Source organism: Pezoporus occidentalis, unplaced genomic scaffold (assembly GCF_034315485.1).
Source record: "Pezoporus occidentalis ecotype Australia unplaced genomic scaffold, CSIRO_AGI_Poc_V1 ctg21, whole genome shotgun sequence".
Lineage (NCBI taxonomy): Eukaryota > Metazoa > Chordata > Aves > Psittaciformes > Psittacidae > Pezoporus > Pezoporus occidentalis.
Genome location: NW_026913964.1, coordinates 2,466,023 through 2,489,262, shown reverse-complemented (window position 1 = coordinate 2,489,262; position 23,240 = coordinate 2,466,023). Strand labels below are relative to the sequence as shown.

Here is a 23,240-nt window from a genome sequence, read left to right as displayed (position 1 = left end):
CTGCAAGGGGAAGAAGGAGGAACAAAACAAACCCCTATTCCCCTGCCGCAGAACAAGATGCGGGGATGGTCCCAAAGTGACCAGGCCCTCAGTTAACCCGACCCGGTTCCCTGCCCGAGGCCGGGAGGGACCGCAGCCCACCTTCCCCCCCCCCCCCCATTCCCTCGGGTGAACTCCGTCCCGCCGCCCGCCCCCCAGCAGCCACCGCTGACCCTCCCAGTCCCCGGTGCGCAGGCCCGGGGCACGGCGCGGACAAATGTCAACCGCCGCCGACAGTGCCTGCTGCGGGGCTGATATCCTCCGTTGCCGTGTCGTGTCCCCCCAAAATAGCAAAATCCCCTTCTAAGGGGCAAAACAGATGAACCGTCAAATAAAAGGGCACCCCCGGCTCCCGCCCCTAGCGCCCTGGAAACACTCTCCGAAAAACTTTGTCCAGGGCTTCCCAGTAACAGTAGAATTTAAAACCTGTCAACCATTTTAGATCTCTACTTGGGAAATACTATTCCCGGGCACCGGCGGGTTTGAGGAACGACTCTGAGCGGCGCCGCGGCTCCCCTCCCCCCGGGCAGCGGGGGGGGGGCGGCCGAGGAGGAAGATTCTTCCTAGGGAGGGGATGGCGGGAAGGGGCGAAGGACGGGAAGCGTTCGCTTTACCTGAGACCAGCCACTGGCCTCCATTGTTGGAGAATTCAATGGCATTGACACAGCCGAAGTGGCCCAGGAGGTCCTTCTTGTAGAGGTTCCTGCAGCCCCGCAGGCGTCTCCGCTGGAAGTCCTGGGTGAGCAGGGGGTCCCCCTCCAAGCCCCGCTGGGACAGGAACCCCACCACCGACCGCATGCTGCCCCCCCGCCTGCCTCTCCTCTTCATGCTGCCGCCTGCGCCGCTCCCCGCCGCTCGCTTCCCCCGCCGCCCCTTCCCCTGCCGCCGCCTCCCCTCCCCCGCTTCCCCCCTTGTTATGGTTATGATGATTTTTCTTTAGCCAGCCATGGCAGAGAGGTGTTAGACACTCCGCCGCTTCCTGATCCCGCTGGCTCCTCCCCGCTCCCCTCAGCAGCTGATCCTCAGCTGCAGCCCGCGCCTGCTGGCCCGGCTCTAACGTGGCGCCGCCGCTTTTTAACTCGCTCCTGTGTCGGCGCGGGGGGGGGACGGGTACATTTGCTGCCCCGAGGGCCTGCAGGAGGACGTTTCCCGCCGCCACTGCCTAAGGGGGTGTCCCGGCTGAGGGGCCCGCTGCCGTTAATGGGCCTGCGGCCGGTGGGAGGTGGCGGCGGTGGCGGGAGGGCAGGTGCTGCCGCGGGCGGCGTCCATGATCGAGGTGATGGGAAAGGAACTCTGCAGAGCCGCTACCGGCCCGCCGCGAGTGCGGGGGGTTCTCGCGGGCCCCGCTCGGAGGTCACCGGAGGGAAGATGAGGAAACACCCAAGTGCGTGTGGTCTGTCTGCCATAAATGCCGAGAGATTTCTGCAGGGGTTCCAAAAATTATGTCTTTAGATTTTTTATTGCTTTTTTTTCCTCTTTAAGATAGTTATCATGAAGGTTTTATTACTTGTTCTCTCCTGCTCCCACCCGACTAACACTGAAAATAGGGGAGCTGCCCCTTTTCTGAAGCTTCAGGAGTCTGTTGGAAATACAGATGAGTTTTACCCTTCAGTATCCACAAAACCCCAAAAGGCAACCCGCTAAACAGGTGGAACTGATCTGTGTCGTCCTTCACTGCTTTAACACACCAGAACCTGTGTTTGTGGAAAATCATCTTTTGTCTTTCACGGGACCCTGTCCCTCACAGGTAATACCAGATGACATGTAAAGACAAATGTAGTGTCACTCAAAGTGTGATATCCATTAGGTGCAGCCTGGAGCCCCCAGTTCCTCCTTGCAGTGTCCAACTGCATACTCCCTACACCCAAGGTGAGTTGTCGCGGACCTGCAGCTTGAAACTTTCAGGCCTGTATCTCCCCACTGGCACCAGTACCTGGGGAAGACAGTTTTGGAAAGTGAGGAATTAGCCTGCCAGTCTTGACCTTCTCTGTGTGAAACTGCACCTGCTGGGAATTAGGAGTCTCCAAACTTTAAAATAAACTAGCAGAAAAACCTTCCTGCCATAAACCATGGTGTAGCAACATGACTGAGTACTGTTAGATCGTTGCCATGTTCCAGTGGCAGCTTTTCAGTAGAAATTGACATTATTGCATTATAGAGAGTCAGTTAAGTGCTTTGGGATTCTTCTTGGTTAAGATTACAGAAAGAAAGTGGAATCTTATAAACTGTGCTTTTTAGTTTACAAGGCTAACTTTTAGCATGTAATAACAGCAAATGATAAACTTTTCCAATTAAATTAAAATTTAAATTCCAATTGAAAATTGGAAAAGTAAGAAAATACAAAAACATAGAACACCTGTTACATTTCAACTTATATATAATTTTTTTCTATGTGATATTAATAGGTATAAATACCAGAACTTAATTACAGGTATACTAATAATTTGAGAGGAATATCCAGACACACTCTGTTAACTGTTTTCTATTAGAATGATAATTAACAATGTTAATATAAAGTGAAAACAAGGAACAGTTAAATCTCTTCTGTGTCTGAGCTATATGAAGTTTTTTTTCTAGTTACAGTTGCTGATGGCCAAATATTGCTATGTAACATGTCTAGCAAGCTTCAGTATAGGGAGGCAAAGACCCTGTCCATCGGGATTTGTGTTTATTACGCTAGCTTCAGACATAGGTAAATTGCATTGGTATAAAATCACATTTTATAGCTCTTCTGCTTTCATACCATGAAATTCTGCACCATTACAATTATAACTGAAACTGTTGCTCACATCTGAATTCCCAACATAGGTAAGTGGCATTGCTTTTTCTACCTGTAGACTCTGAACTGTCTTCAGCAGTTTGCATTCCATTTTCTTCTTTCATTTTCATGCAGCACACATCATCATATATGATCTGAGAACTGGCCAGAAATTCAGTACGGAATCATAAAATCATAGAATGGTTTGGGTTGGGAAGAACCTCAAAGATCATCTAGTTCCAATCCCCCTTCTGCCTTCCACTAGACCAGGTTGCTCACAGCCCCATCCAACCTGGCCTTGAACACTGTGGCTGTCACTTTTATTACATGTGGTTCTTTTTTTTTTTCCTTCCTTCCTAAAGTATTGTTCACATTGGAGAACTTTGGTTTCTGTGTTGAAATAAACAGGTGTAGGAGCCTTCCGTTTGAAATGCAGCACAATAAAATCTTCAGTGCTTTTTTTCCATGTCCCAGATCCGGTCTCTGGGAAAGCTGTGTACTTACATGACCAAATAGAAATAAAAATATTTCCTAAACCCCCAGTCTTAGGTTTTTCAGGAAGGATTTATCTGAGGGTTTTTTAAAATCACATTTGTAAGCAGTCAGAAAGAAGATGATATGTTGTCAGAATTTGAAAGAAAAATAATAGAAGGCTGCCAATCTGTTCTGCTAAATGCAGTATTTTCTCACATGACCATACAGGATTTTGTGTTGTTTTTTTTTTAAAGTGTTGGTAAGCATTCTTTTCAGTCTCTGATTCTTTTGTTTCAATTAATTTTGAATATAAAGAAATTAATATAATGACCTATACTGGTAACATTTTCCTTTGAAAAGGTTGTGTTGCTGTGTTAATAATGCCAGAGTGCTGTAATCTCTTCAAAACACACACACTCTTGACCTGAGTCATGCTGAAGTAGTACCAATGAAGCATCTTTTTCTGCTTTTAATAGGAACCTTCTGCAGCTTGGAGTGGACTTGAGGTGTAGACAGTACTTAGCCAAACAGATTGGACTTCATCAAGTTATGTTCTGTTTGACATAGTAGCACATGGGGTGCTGGAGTGAGACTGAATGTCACAAACCAAACTGGATGGAGTCTGGCCAAACTCAATGGGCAGAGTAAGTCAGGGTCTGTTTGAACTACTTGAGCAGCTTAATTCTGTAGGATGCTTAGTTTCCTCCATGCCTCAAAAGCATCATGAAGGAAAGCACAGACATATTTTGACTGGACTTTTAACAAGTGGGCAATAGAGCAGAGAAGTCAGCTATAAAGGAAATGGGAGATAATGAACAGGGTGGTGATTTCCTATAGATGCTCTTGGAAAAGAGGCTAAGTGAATAATGTTTGACCCAACACAGAAGAGGAAACTAGCAGAATGCTTCAAACAGGGAAGTGATGTGGTCAGAGTAACCAAGCTTGGCTTGTGGTTCCTAGTTGCCAAATTAGTTGCTAATTCTCAGGCTGTGCATAGTCCAGTCACCCAGCAGTACGAAGTTGATTTTGATCAGGTATGGCCACGGTGTTACATTGCTCTCACATTAGCCTCTGCCCACTGTACAGAGTTGTTCCGCTTCTGGAAGGACTAACAATACCTGATCTGGTTTTAATGTCTGCTGGGGTACAAAATTATCCCTTCAACATTTTTTTTCTGAACAAATTTGAATTGGCAGAATGAGTTAAATTGCATTAGTGGCTTCCATTGGATGGCTGTGGTGTGTTTGATCATTAATAGGAGGCCCACAGTTAGCCTTGCTCTGTTGTCAGACCATGGCATTTACAGTAGTTGATGGCTGTTTTGTTACATGCTGTGTTGGTTAATGCTGGAGGGAGAGATATTGGGGCAGTCTAAGTACGGGAGCAAGAGATCAAAGTAAGGGCGTTATAGTTGCACAGATGGATCAGAGTACTTTGTCTTAGAGAAATGTAGAGCTAAGTAGAAGAAGCCTAAAATTTACTTGTACTCTGGGTGAAACCCTGGGGGTTTCAGTGAGAGCTGGCAGTTGACATACAAGCTTGAATGGTAGGGAGACTGGTGATGATACACACAAAGCAGATAATAAGAGGGCTTTTAGTGAAGAGAAGGAACCATGTTCTAGTTTTGGTGAGCTTTAACTTCCTGCTAGTCATCCACAGAAGAGAGAAAAAGGCTATGATTTGGGTTTGGATAGACAGAGATAGCTCTGGGGAAAGACACAGATCTGTAAAAAATCTGCAGAGATTTTAGTTGTGTTTGTATTTCAGATGAGATAACTCAGAAATAATGTGGGAGGATAAAAGGAGAAGACTAAGGATACAGCTCTCTTGAGAGTCTGTCAAAGAATACTTGGAAGGAAGGCTTAAATAGGTAAAAAGAAAAGGTATCAAGTGAAGCATAGTTGATTGTCTCAGGTCAGAGAAGAGCTCTGTTGAACTACTGAATAGCTTTGGTTAATCTATAGTGGAAGTGGGAAAGTTTGGATACTGATGTCTGTGGGGTGAATCCAGAAGAGAGAAAGTGAGCAGTTATTAGGAAAGTGGGGCTGAGTCAAGGCTGGTATGCATTTATTTATACTTTTTTTTTTTGAGAGGAAGTGGAAACAAAATGAGGGTAAACAGAGTAAACCAAGACAACTGTGTCCTGGGTTCATAGGTAGCAGACATTTTTCTCCTTCTTAGTACCTGGTGCAGTGCTGTGTTTTTGACTTTCAGCCTGGGAGCAGTGCTGATAACACTGATGTTTTTAGTTGCTGCTCAGTAATGTTTACTCTGACCAAGGACTTTCTGAATCTCATGCTCTGCCAGGGAGGAGGGGAAGCTGGGAGGAAGCAGGGACAGGACACCTGACCCAAACTAGCCAAAGAGGTATTCCATACCACAGCATGTCATTCCCAGTATATAAACTGGGGGCAGTTACCTGGAAGGGTTAGATCACTGCTCAGTTCGGACTGGGTATCGGTTGGCTGGTGGTGAGCGATTGTATTCTCTTCCCTTGTTATTCCCTTATCATTATTATTGGTGGCAGCAGCAGTGATTTGTGTTATACCTTAGTTACTGGACTGTTCTTATCTCAACCTGTGGGAGTTACATTCTTTCAGTTCTCCTCCCCATCACCCCATCCCTCCAGGAGTGTGGGAGGAGGAAGTGGGGGGGAGTGAGTGAGCAGCTATGTGGTTCTGAGTTACTGGCTGGGTTTAAACCACGACAAACTGTCATATTTTAGCCATATAATTTTTTGAAAAGATTTTTTCTTATGGATTTTTTTGCCTCCAGTGGAAATTAGATGGCTTCTGATCTTTTTTCCTTTTGCTTACTAATTTTAGGGACCAGAAAGTGGCAGAAGAAAAAGCATTGTTCTCTCAAATGCCCTGCCTTGGAGCTGGTCAGCCAAAGATGTTGCTTTAACATGTGGCTGAGCCCATCTAATGACTTGTGGGCACTGAAGGGTGGCTTTATCCTTATGGCTACTTGTTCTGTCCCTTTCTTTGTGCTGAAGTTGCTATTATTTGGACCCGCTTGTCTGTTGGTTTTCTGAGTTCATTTGGCTCATGGAAGCATCCCAGCGAGTGCCAAAATCACCACAGACTAGTTAGGACTGCCCAGCTGGGAGTGGAGTTTTGGGAGATGGGGATATCACCTTAGCTGCCCAGGAACTGTGAGGCTTACTTAGTGTGCATTCTGGAACTGAACCACTAGGGTAACTTAAGCAGCTTTTCAAGAAGTGGAATTGTGAAATCACTCTCTCTTCCAACATCACCAATGAAAGAGTTGTCAATTAGTGAAGAAATATGTTGATGATGATCAGTGTTAATACAACTCATCCTCATGGGATCAGTCTGGCAGCTCACACCTCTGATCAGTTTTTTCAGATTCTTTGCAAAACCTGCAAACTCTGTCAGATCCCTGCAATAAGTTACTGCTGGTTCATCTTTTGGTTTAGGATGTAGTTTCACTGAGATCTGGCTCTATGGTGAGCTAGTTCAAGGAGTTAAACCAAAAAAAAAAAGCCTCCATTTATTTGCTGTGCTAGATTTCTACTTGCTTAATTCCTTGAATCAAACTGGCACCAGTGTTTGCAGAAGTAAGGCAGTAGAAAAATGCCTACAGGTAGAAGGGGGAAGCAGAACGGCCTTTTCAATGGGAGCTGAATCTTCTGTCTGCCTTGTTGCAGTATGAAACTCCACCTTTAGGATGTGGCTTCATAGTGGATTGAAACTGATCTCATTCTGACTTTTTGATGAAAGAAGCAGTCCTACTGTCTTGCTGGTACGAACCCTGCTGAAACAAACCCTGCTCAGAATGACTTGCTTGAATATGTAGTCATGGGGTTCCTAGCACGGACACAAGAATGATAAATCACATTAAGACTTGAAATGTGAGTCTGGCTTTCTTCTGTAGCTTGGGATGGAGCCCCAAATAGAGGGTTATTAATGAGCTAGTGGGGACTACATGCAGGTCTCTGCTCATTGTCTACTAACAGCAATTTGAGTCTTGACTGGAGTCTCTTTCCTTTGATATTCTATGATCATTGATTTTCCTTTGAACACTAAGTCATTTACCTTGGTCTTCTCCCTGTTAAAGGATGAGCTAATGCAATTATAAATTATTTTTTTTTCTTTTCTGTGATCAGCAGAACAAGTGAAGCCTGGTTTCCTATGGATTTGTCCTGATGTGGCACTGCTGTGTGGATTCTCATATGTATATTAAGCAGCGTCTGCACATGCTTGCCACTTTATCTGTGACAGCTTTATTAGTATCTGTTTCATCCATTTGGCTTTGCATTTCACAGAAGTTACCTTTGTGCAAATTTAGATGGAATTAGGCAACGGCTTAAACATGCTTTTTTTTTTGGCAAGGAAAGGGAAGAAAGGGGACCCACAGGCAGAAACATCAACAGAGACAGTATAATTGCAAAAGCTTTTCCTTGGGAAATCAGGCTAAAAATGAGTCTTTTGATGGAGGCCTCTGCTGAGATCTCAGATCAAGCTATGGAGGGAGAAAGAAAAGTAATTCTTGCTGTTTACTACATAAAGGTTTCCAGTAACCTGCTGCAGCAGATTTCTCATAAGTCAGGCTACACCACCAGTTAGTGTTTACTCACTTGGTTATCTTCTCATCTTCAGCAGTGTCCTCATCAGGCTTTGGGTACACTCATGCATCAGTTGCTTTAATTTATTTTTGATTTAACCTTTATACTTGAATAAATGGCTATGTAGGTAGTAAGACAAGCTGTTAAAGAGACTTGTGTTTACAGGACTCTGTCAGTGATGCCATGAAAAACAAAGGGTTTAAAGCAGCCAAGGATGCAATCCTGTTATTGTAGAAAAGCTAGACTTGAGGGTTCCATTACATAGCATCTTCTCTATGAAACTTTCACTGCGCAATAAATGCTGAGGTATTTAACTCTTTTCCTCTCTTGTAACCTTACACTTAAGCTCCTATTACCTTAGAAACTAAAATAAACAATCTGTAAAAGGGAACACTGGCCTATTTTTCTTGGTGGATGCCAGTTTATTACAAATAGATCCAGCTATGAACAAACTTTGCAGGTTTGTTTGGATTTGGTTGCTATTCTGAGCTCATTTTGAGCTCTGGTAAGAGTTCTCATAAGAATGCCTTGCCTATCCCTGAACATGGCAGCTGGATCCTGGGGCCCAGTCATATTGGCTTCCTGGGTCTGCTTCCAGTCATCTAGGCCTTGAAATATGTCTGTTATGTCCATGGATGTTGATTCTTTTTTCCCTTGAACTAGTTTACAGCTGCATCAGTTGTAAACTAGTTGTAAACTAGTTGTAAACTGCATCAGTTCCCTGATTCTCTGGCCCTGTCATTACAGAAATGCTGGAACAAGGGAGGAGGGAGTGAACAGTCAATCAGGTTGAACAAGAAACATGGGACTACCCTTCCAAATGGCCATCCCGGTTTATGCTAGGTTACAATGACCTTGTAGAACAAAGAACTATATGTTGGGAAGGGGTGAGAAGGAGTGAATGGAAGAAAGGAGGAACATGTCCATCTGACTGTGGGAACTCATGTTATAGCCAGACAGCTCCAGCTTTTTCTCCTGAGAATGCAGGTGAAGCACTTTTCTTCAGAGCATGAGTCATGTGATGAGCGTTCGCGTAGCACTGGCTTCTGCTCACTGATGTTCATTTCAGCTCATCAGCTGTCTGTGCTGGATTGGATCTAGAGAATGGATGGAGATGCTGTGGCCAGGTTGTGACCATAAGGCAGATGCAGACCTCCCCTGCAGAGGAGAACGAACCAGAGACTTGTGATTACTGCACTGGGTGAGATTGCAATGCTTTATAACCCCAGTGGATAAATAAAACAAATGGGTAATAATTTCTTTATTGTACAGCAAGATTTACTACCTGAAAGCTGTAACTTTCAGGTATAAAGCATTTATACGTTCTAAGTACAGACACAAGTCAATGGAAAACAAGTTTTCCCCACCACCAGTGAGACCTGACATAATTGTACCATTCTGGTTTAGACCAGGTCCTTAGAATAAGTAGCTGTTTAAGCTCTAATGGCCTGGTCAATTTATTTCTGATAGGGGGAAGGTATTTTCTTATTCCAGAAAACTTAGAGAAGCTTTCTGGAAACCAGCTGTTTTCCTTATTTGGTACCAATTGGTCCCTACCTCAGTCCTGAGATTTTTAGAAAAAAAAAAGAGGGTGGGGGAGGAGAGCAAGCATTCACCTACAGACAGAAAAAAATACTGCTGCTGTAGATTTTCCCTGAAGACAGCCATTAGCTGCTTTGTTGCACCCCCTTGGACAATCTGTCTGCTAAATGCCAAGTCTCTGCTAGGGAGATGATTACGTTCCAAGCAGTGAAGTTAAAACAAAATGAGATTTGATGCTGACAGTCAAATTGTCTAAGTAATTTAAAGCAGTATTTCATGTGGTTTCAGTGTCTCATCAGATGCATCCAGCTGGGATTCTAACAGCACAAATATTGGGAAATAATGGAAAATAGAAAGAAATTGGGTGCTCAGATCCTTTTTAGTTGCAATGGAATTTGGGATGGAAATTGTTTGGTTTATGACAATCTTGACCTCAAGACTTTATGATGATAACCCTGAAGGTGGCAGCTGGCTGTATACCCGTGGTCCGTATGTTGTGGTGTCATTTTTCTTAAGTTCACAATTTTCCACCCCGACACGAGCTTTGCCACTCTTATTCCTCTGCTAAACTCTTAGTCTTTTCCACTTTATCCCCCCCCCCCCTTGTTTTTTTTTTTTCCTTCCAGTTTGCTGCCTTAGAGGCGGCTATGATTTGCTTTTCATTTTCTGGTCTGCCTTTGTTCTTCGCTGCCTTTTCCCTGGCTCAGGCTGTGCTTCCCGGCTCTGAGGCGGCTCTGGCTGCCCTGCGGGCCCGCTCCTGGCCGAGGCGGGGGGTCAGTGCTGATTTCAGCGGCAGACAGCCTCCGCCGCAGCCTTCTCTTCGCCCATCTATCTCACGGTGCTCTCTGGGCCTTGGTGGCCCACAGAGCTCTTCAACCCGCGGGTACGAGCGGGGGCCCTCAGTGACCGAGGCAGCAGCCCACATTGCGGGCTCGGCATCCGGAAGGTGGCCTGATGCTGCGGGGCAAGCCGGACTGGTACCCTGCCTCAGCCGCCCGGCCATCAGTTGCCGTACAGCATGGCGGCGCCCATACACGGTCGCACCGCCGGGAAAGAGGAAGCTTCCGCTTCTCTATGCCTCCCGGTGGGCGCGGCGACTACCCAGCGGAGGGTTCCTGCTGCCGGAGACGGCCGTTCCGCACACACGCAGGTACCGGGCGGAGAGGGCAGAGGGTTTTGTGCCCATCCCGAGGGCGGGCCGCGTCGTGTGGCGCCGCGCCGGCAGGTGCACCTGCCGAGCAGGCCGGAGGGCTCACCGCCTGCTTGCAGCGCGCCGAGGCGGCACCGGGGCCTCTTTCCTGTAAAACCCCGACTACGGATGGAACGGGTGGCGTCTTCGCCCCGGTGCTAAGGGGAGTTGTGGCCCGCCCGCACCTGCCCGCATCCAGAGGAGCCCTCCGCTCTTTCCGTGGGCGTCCCGGCCCTGCTTCCCGGCTGTTCCCCGCACCTCGTGCTCGCCGCCCCGGGGCCGCGTCCCTCCATCCCCACGGCTGGCGGCCGGGGCCCGGCCTGCGCCGCACGCTGGGGCTGAGGAAGGAGGGTGTTGTTATATCGAGGCTTCACCTGGCGAGGTCGCTGTAAGCGGGCTATCATAGGGCCGCTGTTTACGCCTGCATTCCCCGCTTTCCCAAGAAGTAGCTGCTGTTGGGCCTGCGGAGGGGGAGGCCGGCCATAGGTGCGGGTGGGCTTCATGGCTTTCGGTCTTCTCACTCGCTTTGAGAAGTGAGTAAATTATCCATGACTTCGCAAGCATTCAGGCAGGTGTCTGTGCCCATGCTCTGAAAGCTGATGGTGGTTGTGCAGGGCTGTAGTAGCATCATCACCCCAGCTTCTGTTTCTGTCAAACAGCGTGTAAAGGCAGACCTTTAAAAATAACGTGGTGGGTCGGAAGATGGGGATGCAGGGACAGGACTGATTCCAGTTTACTGAAAGGGAACTAAGCTCCTGTATGATAGAGGGAAAGCTATGTTATAAATAGATGCTGCTTCTTTAGGGCTTTTCAATGTCTGAAGAACCATTTGACCTCAGTATGGATGTGAATGTAATGAATGGACAATGCCTATTATTTACTAATGCATGAACAGACATGCTTATTCTGCAGTAATTTTGCCAGGTTTAGCTTTATGTTGATCTGGTCCCAAACAGAGTTAAAAGATGTTGATAATAGCCCTGGCTAGCTCATTTTCAGAATGTCAGTCTGTGGAAGCATCCAGTTGCACCAGTATACATCAGTGGATTCCTATTAAGGTTTTTGGTGCTGTGATCAACAGCAGCAATTCAGTCTCATGGTATTGCTCGGCCCACTGCCACAGCAGTCCGTCTCCTTATCCCCCAGTCTGTCAATGCGGGGCCTGGTCCTTTTCCTATCAGGATTGCAAGCTGTGGCTAGAACGTTGTTATGATACCAGTAGGTGTGTTTAGTATCTCTAAACACATTTCATTAAGTTGTCTTTAACTTCCACCTCTCTCATTTTTCTTTGCAGGCCGTGATGAAATCCTACAATGTCGCTTTGAGTAGATGAACTGAAGGGGGCAAAAGGGGGATATAGAAAATGCCCAAGCAAACAGCAGTGACAATTACTTTGGCAACCCTGCTGGGTGTTGCTGTGGGGGGGCTGGTTTTGTGGAAAGCAGCCCAGCGTCGAAAAGGAAAAGCATGCTGTAGTAGTCAGCGAGAGGAAGCATTTATAAACTCAGGAGATAAGAAACTGATTAAGACAGAGGGTAAGGAGGTGCTTTCCTTCTTCAGATCTTCCACATTTTCCTGGGTAGAGAGGATCCTTGGTGCAGATGTAATGGTAGTTTCAGAGCAGGAGGAGTGGGATCATGCTGAACCTTTGCTGAAGAAGGAGCTGGAGAAGTGGCCAGTGCTTGGAATTGATTGTGAGTGGGTGAGTGATCAAGAATCGCCTCTCCTTTGGATTGCAAATTGCAATGGGAAATCATTGAGGGTGGAGTGATTCCTTTCCTTAAATGGATACAACAGGACTGACTGTTGAAATTGCCTGTGGGATGATCTATCATGACAGCAGGGAAGTAGCTGCTGATTTTGATTGTTCTTACATTCAGGTGTGCTGGCTGCAAGTTACTGATTCACTAGTTGTATTCTTTTCCTGAACTCCTGTGATAAATCGACTACTAAACATAGTGATAATTGTATGTCATTATGTGTTTTGTACAAGATCTCTTTAGAGGTGATTTAGTGGAAGTGACTGGGGTTTACACTATTTTAAATTCTGCTATATACTTAAGAAACAAATTCTTAAGAGTAATAAATCCAAAAAGGAGGATAATACTGATATGTAGATACAACTCGCTTGGGCTACCAGAAGGCAAAGTTCCTCTTCTGCTTGTACATTTGCCTGTGTGAACTCTCAGAACAGGCTTTGAGCCATTTATAATCCTGGCTTTGCCATTATTTTGGCTGGAAATTTATTCACCACACGGTCTTTAAGTATAAGCCACAGTTAAACAATGTGTTTGCCATTAAACATTTATGTAGTGGGTGCCTTTGTGCTGATGTGGATTAAGAAATGTGTCTGATGTCTTCTACCAGCTCAGCTATGAGGGGGAAGGGGGAAAGGGGGAAAGTTTCTTCTGTGGGAGTGTGGCAAGAAGTAGCTTGGTAGCAGTAATACTGTGAAGCAGATCACATGATTTGAAGTAAAGTTTTAGAGGTGTGTAACAACATATGACTATAAACTGATAGGTCTTGCCCATCTTCAGTGGCCTGTTTTGCAATTTGTTCCAGCTCCAACATTGCTAATCATACTGTAGCCCAGACTCTGATTTTTGTCTTTATTTCAGGTATCTGTGGAGGGAAAAGCAAATCCTGTATCCCTCCTGCAGATGGCTTCTTCCAGTGGCTTCTGCATTCTTGTTCGATTGCCCAGGCTTGTTGCCAGTGGACAGACTATTCCAAAGACCCTGTTGGACATGATGGCAGATAGTGCTGTGTTGAAAGTTGGAGTAGGATGCTGGGAAGATGCTTCCAAGTTACTTCATGATTATGGTCTTCCAGTCAAAGGGAGTGTGGATCTCCGTTATTTAGCCATGAGACAGTGGTGAGTGTCTGAAAACAGAAGCAGCTCTGCTTGAGCCATCATCCGAGTTGAAATATTTGTAAAGTAATTTGCCTGTGCTGGATGGTAGCAGGCAGGTATGTCTGGAGTTCTCAGAGTGGTTTTAAAGGGTGGACACTGACAGCTGGAGCCCAAGAACATGCCATGGTTCTGTTCTATGGTCTTAATGGAAATGAAATCTTCACAAAGATTTCGTATGTTCATTGTGTCTGTTAGTCTTCTCATGGAATACCCTTATGGACTTTCTGAGTATCATGCTTCAGCTTTTAAGACCAGACACAGTGATGTAGCATAGTGAGAGTCATCACCATGTCAACAAATGTTTGAATACATGGCCTGGAAGTATGAGGTAAATGTGCCAGGGGCATGCAAGTGTAACTGTTTAATTACAGGGTTTCTTGAAAAATGGCTAAATAAACCAGCTCCAATTTTCTCTTAGTAACAATGTTTCCATTGATAGGTTATAATAAGGATGCCATTTCCTCATCCTTCATTCTTTCTTAAATAAAATGTTTTAGTTGGGAATATTCTTCACATACAGTATATGTATGCCTGGGTGTGCTGGAACATGGTTTGCTGACCTGATGGTGCCTTTTTAGCACTGAGGATGGACTTGTCTCTAGTGGCCAGGATTCCTCTGAATTTTTCCTGACTGTTACATTCCTCATGAATCCCTGGGGCAGGTGGTCCATCACTCTACATCAGACCTCCTTAGTTCAGAAGTGGGTAGTTCAAAGACAAGTACTTCAGCCTTAAACGTTACCAACTAACTCCCAGCCTTGCCCATTTTGCATGTAGCAGGCAGTAGATAATTACTAAAGGAAAGGACAGAGGGGAGAGAGAGGGCCTGTGGATCTTACAGGCAGCTGTGTGCTGTTTCAGTGGGAGTCATGCATTATGTGCATTGTGTCTGGCAGGTTGAGGGTGTATGAGGCAGTGTGCATTTGCATGGATGTATCGTTTTGGTTTTAATATGTGTGTTTCACTTTCTTTGTTAAACTCAAGGAAGGATCTACCTCACTGCCTTAGCCTAAAGTCTTTAGCTGAAGAAGTCCTGAACTGCCCACTTGACAAGTCTCCTCATGTGCGTTGCAGCAACTGGGAGGCAGAAGAACTGACACAAGATCAGGTGTGTCTTCCACTTCAACTGAGTGTTTTGGGAGAAAAAGCAACCTTCTTAGTAGAAAAAGAGGCATTACAACAGGAAGATCCAAGCCTTCTTCAAGTTCTGCCTCAAAACCTAATATGTGTCTATGGTCTGAAGTTGAATTCCAGACTGTGCCTTGCATTTTGCATTTTCGTCCTTTTCCATGAAGATAATTTTCTTCTGTTCTGGGATTCTTGACCCTTGTTTTCCTTTAGTCCTTAAAGATCTGTAAGGGAAGATCCCTTGAAGAAGTGTTCAAGCACTCAAAAACCTCACCTTTTTATTATTTTCTTTTCTTCGATCTATAGCAGTCAGTGCAATATTAGAGACTGGAAGCCTTGTTTACCATATCTAGTCCGTTATGCTTTCCCTGATTGCCAGTTTTCTTTGCAGTCAAGCTGCAGATGTGTAGAAAATCAGTGACCGGTAGAGGGAGTGACAGGATAAATAACCACACTGATGATTCCTAGACAGTATGTCAAAACGGAGCTTTTTATTCGTTGGCAGGGGCTTGATGGAGTGGGAGAGTGCATAAGGCGTGGCTGACTTTTATTAGTCCTTTGCAGTTTCTTGGGCCACCCATGAGTATTTCAGGTCTCACTGACCCTAAAAATGTGGGTTGTGGTGATGTTATGAAGGTGTCACTCAGCTGCCAGAACTTGTGTGAAAATAAATCCAGCTTCTGGCTTTACTGTGCTAAGTGCTAAAGACTGATAATGTTTTGGAGCATTTGGTGTTTGTCAGTATCTTGATGTCTACACTTTTCTGCAGGTTCTCTATGCTGCTAGAGATGCTCAGGTCTCAGTGGCTCTGTTCCTCCATTTGCTGGGATTTGCCAGCCTCCCTGCTATCTCTCAAGGTGAAAACTCTCTTGCTGCTTGGGAAAAAGCAGTGAGTAAATGCCGGGGCTTGGTGGATATTCCTTTTAGAGGAAGAAAGAGTGGCAGCACAGGAGAGGAGAAGAATGGAGAGGGACGTTCCCCTCAGAAAACAAAGAATCGGAAGTCTGCAATGAATGGCCAGCCTGCTGGCAGTCAGCAAGTGAGAGATCCACGAAGGCAGAAAAGAAAGCCTCTGGGTGTGGGATATTCTGCACGGTAAGTCTGTGACCTCATTTTACTCTTTGCACTGCAGATGGAAAACTTTGAATGATGCATCATGCTCTATTAATTAAACAGAAGTGGATTGTAGGAGCTGGGAAAGCAAACACAGGACCTAACAGTCATGGGACCCAGATCCTGTTTCTTTTTTTCTCATTTCCCTTTAGAGGTGGTATTGAAAGCAGAGGCAGGACTTGGATCGCTACTAGGTCATGAGCAGGTTGAAGGGTTGTCTTCAGCTTTTGCCCTTTCTTCTCCTGTGGAGGCATTGGTGGGAGAGCAGAGTCTCGGCAGCAGCTGGCTGGCAGTCTGGGTGGCAATTACTGCCCAAACAGCTGTGCCTTGTCTCCTTCAGGGAGAAAGCTAAGGTTAAGAGGGGTGAGACACATTACTTGAGGTGCTAGGAGGCCCAGGAAAGAACAGTCTGTGGCAATATAAAACCATTGCATTGCTGTATTGGCCAAGGAGATGGAGAAGGGAAAGCTATTACTTTGGCCGTGCAGAGGGAGCTGTTGCTGGATTCAGGATCACTGTCCTGCAGGCAATTTTGTGGAACAAATCCTAAATTCTTATGGCCTTTTGGTAATTAATTCAGTCACTATTAAATTAAAACAAGTTGGAGAAGTCTCTTTAAGCTCAATGCAGTGGAAGATGCAGAGAGCGAGCATGTTTGGTTTTGTTTGGATACAGTCTGTAATAAAATTTATCACTGGATGTGGAAACTAAAATTGTAATTACCTTTTGGAAGGAAAACCAGTCATTCTAATATTTGGTTTCTCCTTTTCCAGTTTATTGGATTGGCAATGGAGACATTTTGATATAGTCAATAATATTGATTTCATTAGCAGTCATTAATGGTATTGTGTTATATACAGCAGTCCATCCAGATTTATTTATTTTTTAAGTTGGAGCCCGCGTCAAACAGAACAGAAGGACTGCACCTCACGGGAGGATTAAAATTTAAACAAAATTGCATTCCAGCCTACATTGAGATCTCCTCATGTTTGCTTGTTGATTATTTTTAACCATGCTTGGCTTCATGAGAGATCTGTAGACTCACTGGTTTTTATAGCATCTCTGCCAGTGTGGCTTTGGTCTGTAGTACAACTAGATGTGATTTCAAAAGTTATTTTCCACTCTCTCTGTCTATAAGCCTGTTCAGTTCTAATGTTGTTTCATTTTGAGTTGGGAAATACTTATCATGGTGATTGAGCTGATCGATGTTCAGTGGAAGGAGACCTCCTGTATTGTTGTTTTGTTGAGTTTTTTATCCCCATGGACCTAGAAGAAATCCTTTTTGTCTCATTACATAGCCTGTGAATCAACCCTTTTATCTGGTGGTGCACTGCTGAGTACTTACTTCTACATTGTTGCTGAGGAGAAGAAAGGAAACTTTTCTGCAGTGTGCTGTGACCTGTCTCTATCCCTGGACAGCTCCTTCCAGTGGTCCTGGAGCCCAGCCAGCTCCCCTATTCTGTTTTTGTTTGAAGGAGGTTGCTAGAGTAAGGAAATATTTTCTGCAAAATGTAACCCTTCCACACACTGCCACAAATCACCAGAGGTTGCCCAAACAGGGCTTTTCACCAGTAACGATAGGCGTACATGTTTCAGAGGGCTTCAGCTCAGCTTAGTTGTTAGCAAAGACATGTGTATTTGAGTTCCCAGTGCTGCAAGAGCCTTTTTGGAGCATTTCTCCTGGATGAATGAAGTAATTGCTGTTCACACTAAGTTTTGGAAAAGTCATCTTAATAAAATATTAAAATATGGGCTAAGGCAGCTGATCCTTGACACTTCCTTGCCTATAGTTTGACACAATTTGAGCTTACTCTAGGTCATTGTCCTTCCCGACTTCAATTCTGTTTTGTTTTCTAATGTACTTTTTTGTTGGTTGGTTGGTTGTTTTTTTGGTTTGTTTTGCCTTTTTTTTTTTTTTTAATGCTGTCATTATTAATGGCAGCTTTTGAAAACTAGGATTCAGAGTTGCAATTCTGGTGGTAGCAGGAGAGCAAAGGCACCTTACAGTCAGTTGGTGAACCCCAGGTGAGTTTTTAGATGTTCTGCTTCCCTTACCAGCAGCCTGTTATCACGGATGGAGTCATGCTCTGGACTCATAAGAGAGAAGCAGCAATTATTGATATAAAACAGTAAGCTAACAAAGTTCAGTGGTAAATGCAACAGTGTTTTAACAAGTTTCAATGTTAAGGTACACTTGATTATTTCTGGCAGAGAGGATAGGGTCAGACAAAATTGCAACAAGGGCCTCTCATTGAGTGATGAGGTTCAAAAAGGATCCCTTTGCTTTCTAAACTCTTTCTCAGAGAGGAGTGTAGATGTGCCTGCATTCCATCCTAGTCCCAGACTTGATCAGTGGTTTGCATCTAAAAGATTATGTATGTGCAATCAATCCTTTATATCACTGAGCTAAAATTTCAAGTTTAGCATGTTATTCATCAGTTACTGAGAATCTGCTGGTGCAAGGAATCTCAACCTCAGGGAGTAACCTTGAGGGGCATCCCTACTCGAGGGGAGATCCTGTTGTGCAGTCTGCTGCCATGCAGGAATGCTCAACAGGCTCTGGCCTGTCCACTATAAAGTAAGAGGATTGACTTATCTTTGCATGCCAGCAAGAGGTCTGGGTGGCTGATCCAGAGAGCCCTTGGCTACCGTGTTACTATACATCTCCCAATGTCCTGGGTAAGCTGGATGCAGCCATCACACCCCCTACTAATGGTTACGGATTGGTGGGGAGGATACTGCCATACCTGTGCGGTGCTCAACAGCCTTGAGTGTGTGTTTAGGGGCACTCCTGTGATTTGGAGAAGCTTGCAGGAATTGCAGTGTGGAACACATGGCTATAGAGAGCTCTGGGTTTTTTTTTTGGCATGCTATTATAGTTGCTGTAATGCTGCCTTTGTTTCATAGGAAATCTCCACTGTATGACAACTGTTTCCTGCATGCTCCAGATGGACAACCCCTCTGCACTTGTGATCGCAAGAAGGCTCAGTGGTATCTGAACAAGGGGATTGGAGGTGGGCATACCAGTTTTCCTGTTGGTATTTGAAATACAGATGCTTGTTGTTGTTGTTTCTTAGGTAACTGGGCATAATTTTTTTATATCCTTTCTTATTGGAAATACTGTTGGGGATTCACTAGGTTGACTCTTATGTTTTAGCATCTTTATTTTAGCTCTCAAGTATGAATTTGTCTGAATAGTCTGTGTCTGCCTTTACCCTTTCAGAGCTAGTTAGCACAGACCCGTTTGTTGTGAAGCTGCGGTTTGAGCCTTCGGGGCGTCCTGAGTCTCAAGTTGATTATTATCTAACAGTCAAAGAGAACCTGTGTGTTGTATGTGGCAAGAGAGAATCCTATATCCGGTGAGTTATTTAGTGGGAAAGGAGAAAAATGCATCTTTTAAAGCAGGTCTGAGGTCTGCCCCTCATTTGTAACCCAGAAGCTTGATTAGCACCTGAAACATCATGCTTGTACACATCCTGGATAGGCTATCACTACTTGAATACTCTGTAGTTGTATGTGTCTGGGTAAGTTTGATGGTGAACAATCCAACCTTTCCTCCTCTTACAGAGGCAGGAAGTATCAGTCTTTCTCCAGTATCAGGACAGAACAAAGTATATGGAACATGTACATGCTGCAGCCTGAATGACAGGGCAGCAATATGCCAACACCCACTGTTGTGATGGCATCCCCTTCTGAAAATAGCTGTAGTATTCCTTCCACTACTTAATCCTTAACTTTTGAAAGGTTCAGGTGAGCCTGAAGCCCATGAGGTCACAACAGGTGACATTTTGCGTTTGCAGCTACTACTGTTTAGGTGGGAGGTATGCTTCTTATAGAGCGTTGCTTTATTTTAATTTTATTTTTTTACAGTATGAATCACTTTTTAAAAAAATTGAAAATGGTGAATTTTTGGAGGAAAAAAAAAATGCAGAAAACCTGTAGAGAAAAGTACAGATCAAAAGAAGTTGCATAGCCGCACTGAGGGTCCTGACCCCAATGATCTTAGTTTTCCAGACTTTTAGTATTAGTTGACCCCTTGTGGGCCAGGAGGGGAAGTAACAGGTCCAAGCAAATGTGATGAACTGGCTGGTTTGTCTTCCCTAGGAAAAACATTGTTCCTCACGAATACAGAAGACACTTCCCTATCCAGATGAAGGACCATAACTCCCACGATGTGCTCCTACTCTGCACATCCTGCCATGCCATCTCCAATTACTATGATAACCACCTCAAGCAGCAGCTGGCTGAGGAGTTTGGTGCACCCATTGGCTCTGAGGAAGGTGTGCGTCTGATGGAGGACCCTCTGCGCAGGCAAGTGCGCTCCGGGGCCCGAGCCCTGTTGAATGCAGATGGCCTGCCTGACCCCCGAAGGGCCGAACTTTTGCAGAGCATCAAGGACTTTTTTAACACAGAGAGAGTCACCCCAGAGATGCTCCAGGAAGCAGCTGGTCTGGAAACCAGGTACAACAAGCCCATCAGTAGAAGTAACACATTAGTCGTTTATGTTGGCATGTAGCTTCAACAAAAAGTTATCTACATACAGAGCCTTGGGTAAATATTACTGTAGCAAAACAAAGAAAATCCAACAGGATGTGCAGAGCTCAGGATCACACATGTTGACTTCCTTCCCCTCCCCCCCCAGGCTTTTTAATGAAAATAGGACAAAACCCAGTGCTGGTCTCCTTGGGATTTTGGTTTTGGGATATTTTCCCTAAAATAATGGTGTCAGGTTAAGGAGTGTCTGAATTTGAGACTAGTAGGAGTTTTATCTGCACAGGAAAAATGAAACTTTAAAAGCATAACTTTATTTCTGGATTTATAGTACTTTGATACATTTAACTAGAAAGCAAGTATAAGAAGAAGGTAATTGTGCTGTAGCCTAAGGCTCTAAGCAGACAAGAACATTTTGTATTTCTTACTCTATATTTGTTTTCCTCCCTTCTCAACCCAGCAATGGTCTGTGAACTGCAGCTCTTGTTTCTTCCTGTCTTTCCCTTTCTCTTCCAGCTATCTCCTTCCATTCTTGCTCTTCATCTTTCCTTCCACTGTTTTCTACTTCTTCTGAAGCACAGATATCAGGGAGGGAAACTGAAAGACAGTCATATCAGAAGTCTTCTCTCTTTCTCAAAGCCTCTCCAAATATGTTTTTTTAACTAGTACCTTGTCTCTGCATGAAGTCAGTGTTTTCTTTTTTATGCTCACTGTTGTTTGTAATGTGCCAATGTTGCAACTCAGAACCTATCCAGGCAGGGAATTCAGAGGCAGAATGACACTCTGTCGTGTCATATGATTCTTGACTTGAGAAATTTGCAGTCTGTCTCCTGAGGAGCTTGTAATGGACCTAAAGAGCTTTGTTTAGTTTTGCTATAAAAGAGGAACACTTTCTCAGTTCAAAGAAGCCAGCTTCCCAGTGTAACAGTGTTCCAGAAAGCAGTCTGGCATTGAAGCAAAGCTTGAAACTCTCCCTCTTGGTTTGCTTACCATGTGTCTGTAATTAAACTCCACAGCTGAAAGTATCTTCGGTGTCTTGCTGTTCACTGGAGACAGGTTTAGAGTCTGACAGTGGGCTTTGTGTGAAAATAAACTCTGCTTGTGTCCTGGCAGGATCTGCAATGAGAGCTACATGCCACATGGACTGAAGGTGGTGCAGTGTTTTGCTAAAGGAGGCCTGCGCTCCCTTATCCAGTTGGAGAGACGCTGGCGGCAGCATTTCTTGGACAACATGCAGCCCAAGCACCTTCCAGAGCAGTGGTCAGTAGACCATAACCACATGAAGCTGATTCGAAAGTATGGGGAGGATCTTCAGATTGAGCTGTCGTGAATCTAACTTCCAAGACTCTAGATAGTATCTAATGGACATATGTAACTGAAGGTGGAAGAACTGTTTTTATTTCTATGTCTCCACTAACATCTGGGCCTGGGTTTGCAAACTGGCAACAGTAGGTCTGCCAGATTTGGCATCTTATAGAGTTAAATCCATTGACTTGAATTTTCAGCTGGCTGAGATTTTTTTAATCCTGGTCTGTCACTGACTAATTCAGTGCAAGAGTGATATGCTTAAGGGAACTTGTCTTCTCAAAGTCACTATGGAGAGTTATTTTGTAGCCCCCAGGATGTCTGATGCCTCCAGACCATTTCTCCTAACACAGAACACAATATATGAACATTTCCCAGGTTTTCTGGCAGGTATATCTGCGCCCTTGAGGCCCTTGAGACCTTGAGAATCTCCTGATTTAAAAGTCTTTCTTTGCTTTCAGTGCAGTTGTACTCATATGAGGAGTTCTTGGAGGAGACTGCCTGCCATAGAGAGGTTCCTGTTTGGAAGTGGCAAAGAAACTTTACCTTTTTTTGCAAATTCTGAGCTGTATCAGAACTGCAGATATAGGCCTCAGTGAGTTTCGTGGTGACAGGTGCCTGATGAGAAGAGACATTCCGACTCTGTCAGTATGAAACCACCCATGTCAAGTGTTTTCTTAAATAGCTTCCAGCAACACACAATGTATAGAAAAAATGTTCTTCCTTAATTCCACTTGTCTGTCACAAATGGGTCTTGGTGGGTACCTTTTCGTATCAGACTGAAGTGAGGTCAGGGGTCTTAGAAAGGATGAGAGGAAACCAATTTCATTTAAATACCAGCATCTTTTAAGAGGTCAGACCACGTGTGGCAGAAAACTCAAGAATCTGGTGTTCTGTTCCTGGATTTGATGTGTGTGGTGGTGAGCAAGTCATCTTCTCTCCATGCCTGTTTCCCAGTCTCTAAAATGGGACTAGTAATACTTACCTATCTCACAAGATTGTTGTGGGGCTTAAGGAGTTAATGTTTTTATAAAATGCTTTGAAAATATAAGCTAGTATGTGCTAATTATTACTGTCATTTTTTAAATGTGCTGTTGTCTGACATTCTTAATTATTAATGTTTTTTTAAATGGTACTAGACCTTAATTATATATAACTTTTAAAAAATACATACACTTTTCTGTGAAATCACTTGTGATGATTTTGATTGCATGAGTGTTCTTCCCTGATTGATGAAGCTATGCTCAACTTTTATAGGTCTCTCTAAAGAAGTTTCAGTAAAACCCTTGTCATACTTGACACTACTGCATATAGCACAGTTGATCCATATTTTAGTATAATTTTGGGCAGAATCCTGGACCTGCAGTGATTGTAGCTGAAACTCTCCCGTATCAGATAGTTCAAGAAATTTTACAAGCCAGGGGTGAAAAACCTGTTTGTAAACAGAGACCTTTTGAGATAAGTAGGAGCTGTAAAGAAATGGTACATTAATGCCATCCCAGAGGAGCTGCAGTAGCAGCCTGAGTACAAGGAATCAAAGATTCATGATAAGTACTACTTATCACAAAGCTGCAAATAAGACCATTTTCATTATAAGGGCAATTTTATTCCTTTCCTCTATCACTGGCAGGTCTTAACGAAAGCTGATCTAACCAAATCTGTCTCTGTGCTCATTCACACAGCTGATTATAATCTC

General features: G+C 44.4%; 2 protein-coding genes across 6 annotated transcripts in view; one reads left to right on the top strand and one right to left on the bottom strand.

The window, feature by feature from the left end:
• DCAF5 (DDB1 and CUL4 associated factor 5) overlaps positions 1-910 on the bottom strand; it is a 73,144-nt gene extending 72,234 nt beyond the window's left edge. The window contains exon 1 of the mRNA XM_062619201.1: positions 654-910. Coding sequence (XP_062475185.1) covers positions 654-867 — 214 coding nt within the window. The 5' untranslated portion in view covers positions 868-910. The remainder of the gene's footprint in view (positions 1-653) is intronic.
• Positions 911-1,524: 614 nt separating this feature from the next.
• On the top strand, positions 1,525-22,732 carry EXD2 (exonuclease 3'-5' domain containing 2). 5 transcript variants are annotated; one of them, XM_062619212.1, is made up of 10 exons: positions 1,525-1,908; positions 2,617-2,731; positions 12,154-12,295; positions 13,212-13,468; positions 14,492-14,615; positions 15,405-15,730; positions 18,656-18,762; positions 18,972-19,107; positions 19,853-20,209; positions 21,353-22,732. In XM_062619212.1, the coding sequence occupies exons 1-10, from the start codon at positions 1,797-1,799 to the stop codon at positions 21,567-21,569; spliced, it is 1,893 nt and encodes a 630-aa protein (XP_062475196.1). In that variant the 5' UTR covers positions 1,525-1,796; the 3' UTR covers positions 21,570-22,732. The 5 variants fall into 5 exon arrangements, with proteins under 5 accessions (XP_062475196.1, XP_062475197.1, XP_062475198.1 ...); XM_062619213.1 differs by lacking the exons at positions 1,525-1,908; positions 2,617-2,731 and adding an exon at positions 10,401-10,554 and having other exon boundaries at positions 11,888-12,295; XM_062619214.1 differs by lacking the exons at positions 1,525-1,908; positions 2,617-2,731 and adding an exon at positions 10,984-11,079 and having other exon boundaries at positions 11,888-12,295.
• The last annotated feature ends 508 nt before the right edge of the window (positions 22,733-23,240 follow it).

Coding starts and splice junctions, on each gene's coding strand:
- EXD2 (XM_062619212.1), top strand. CDS start 1,797: ATGACATGTAAAGACAAATGTAGTGTCACTCAAAGTGTGATATCCATT. Junction 15,731..18,655: donor GGTGTGGGATATTCTGCACG/GTAAGTCTGTGA, acceptor TTTGTTTCATAG/GAAATCTCCACTGTATGACA. Junction 19,108..19,852: donor AAGAGAGAATCCTATATCCG/GTGAGTTATTTA, acceptor TGTCTTCCCTAG/GAAAAACATTGTTCCTCACG.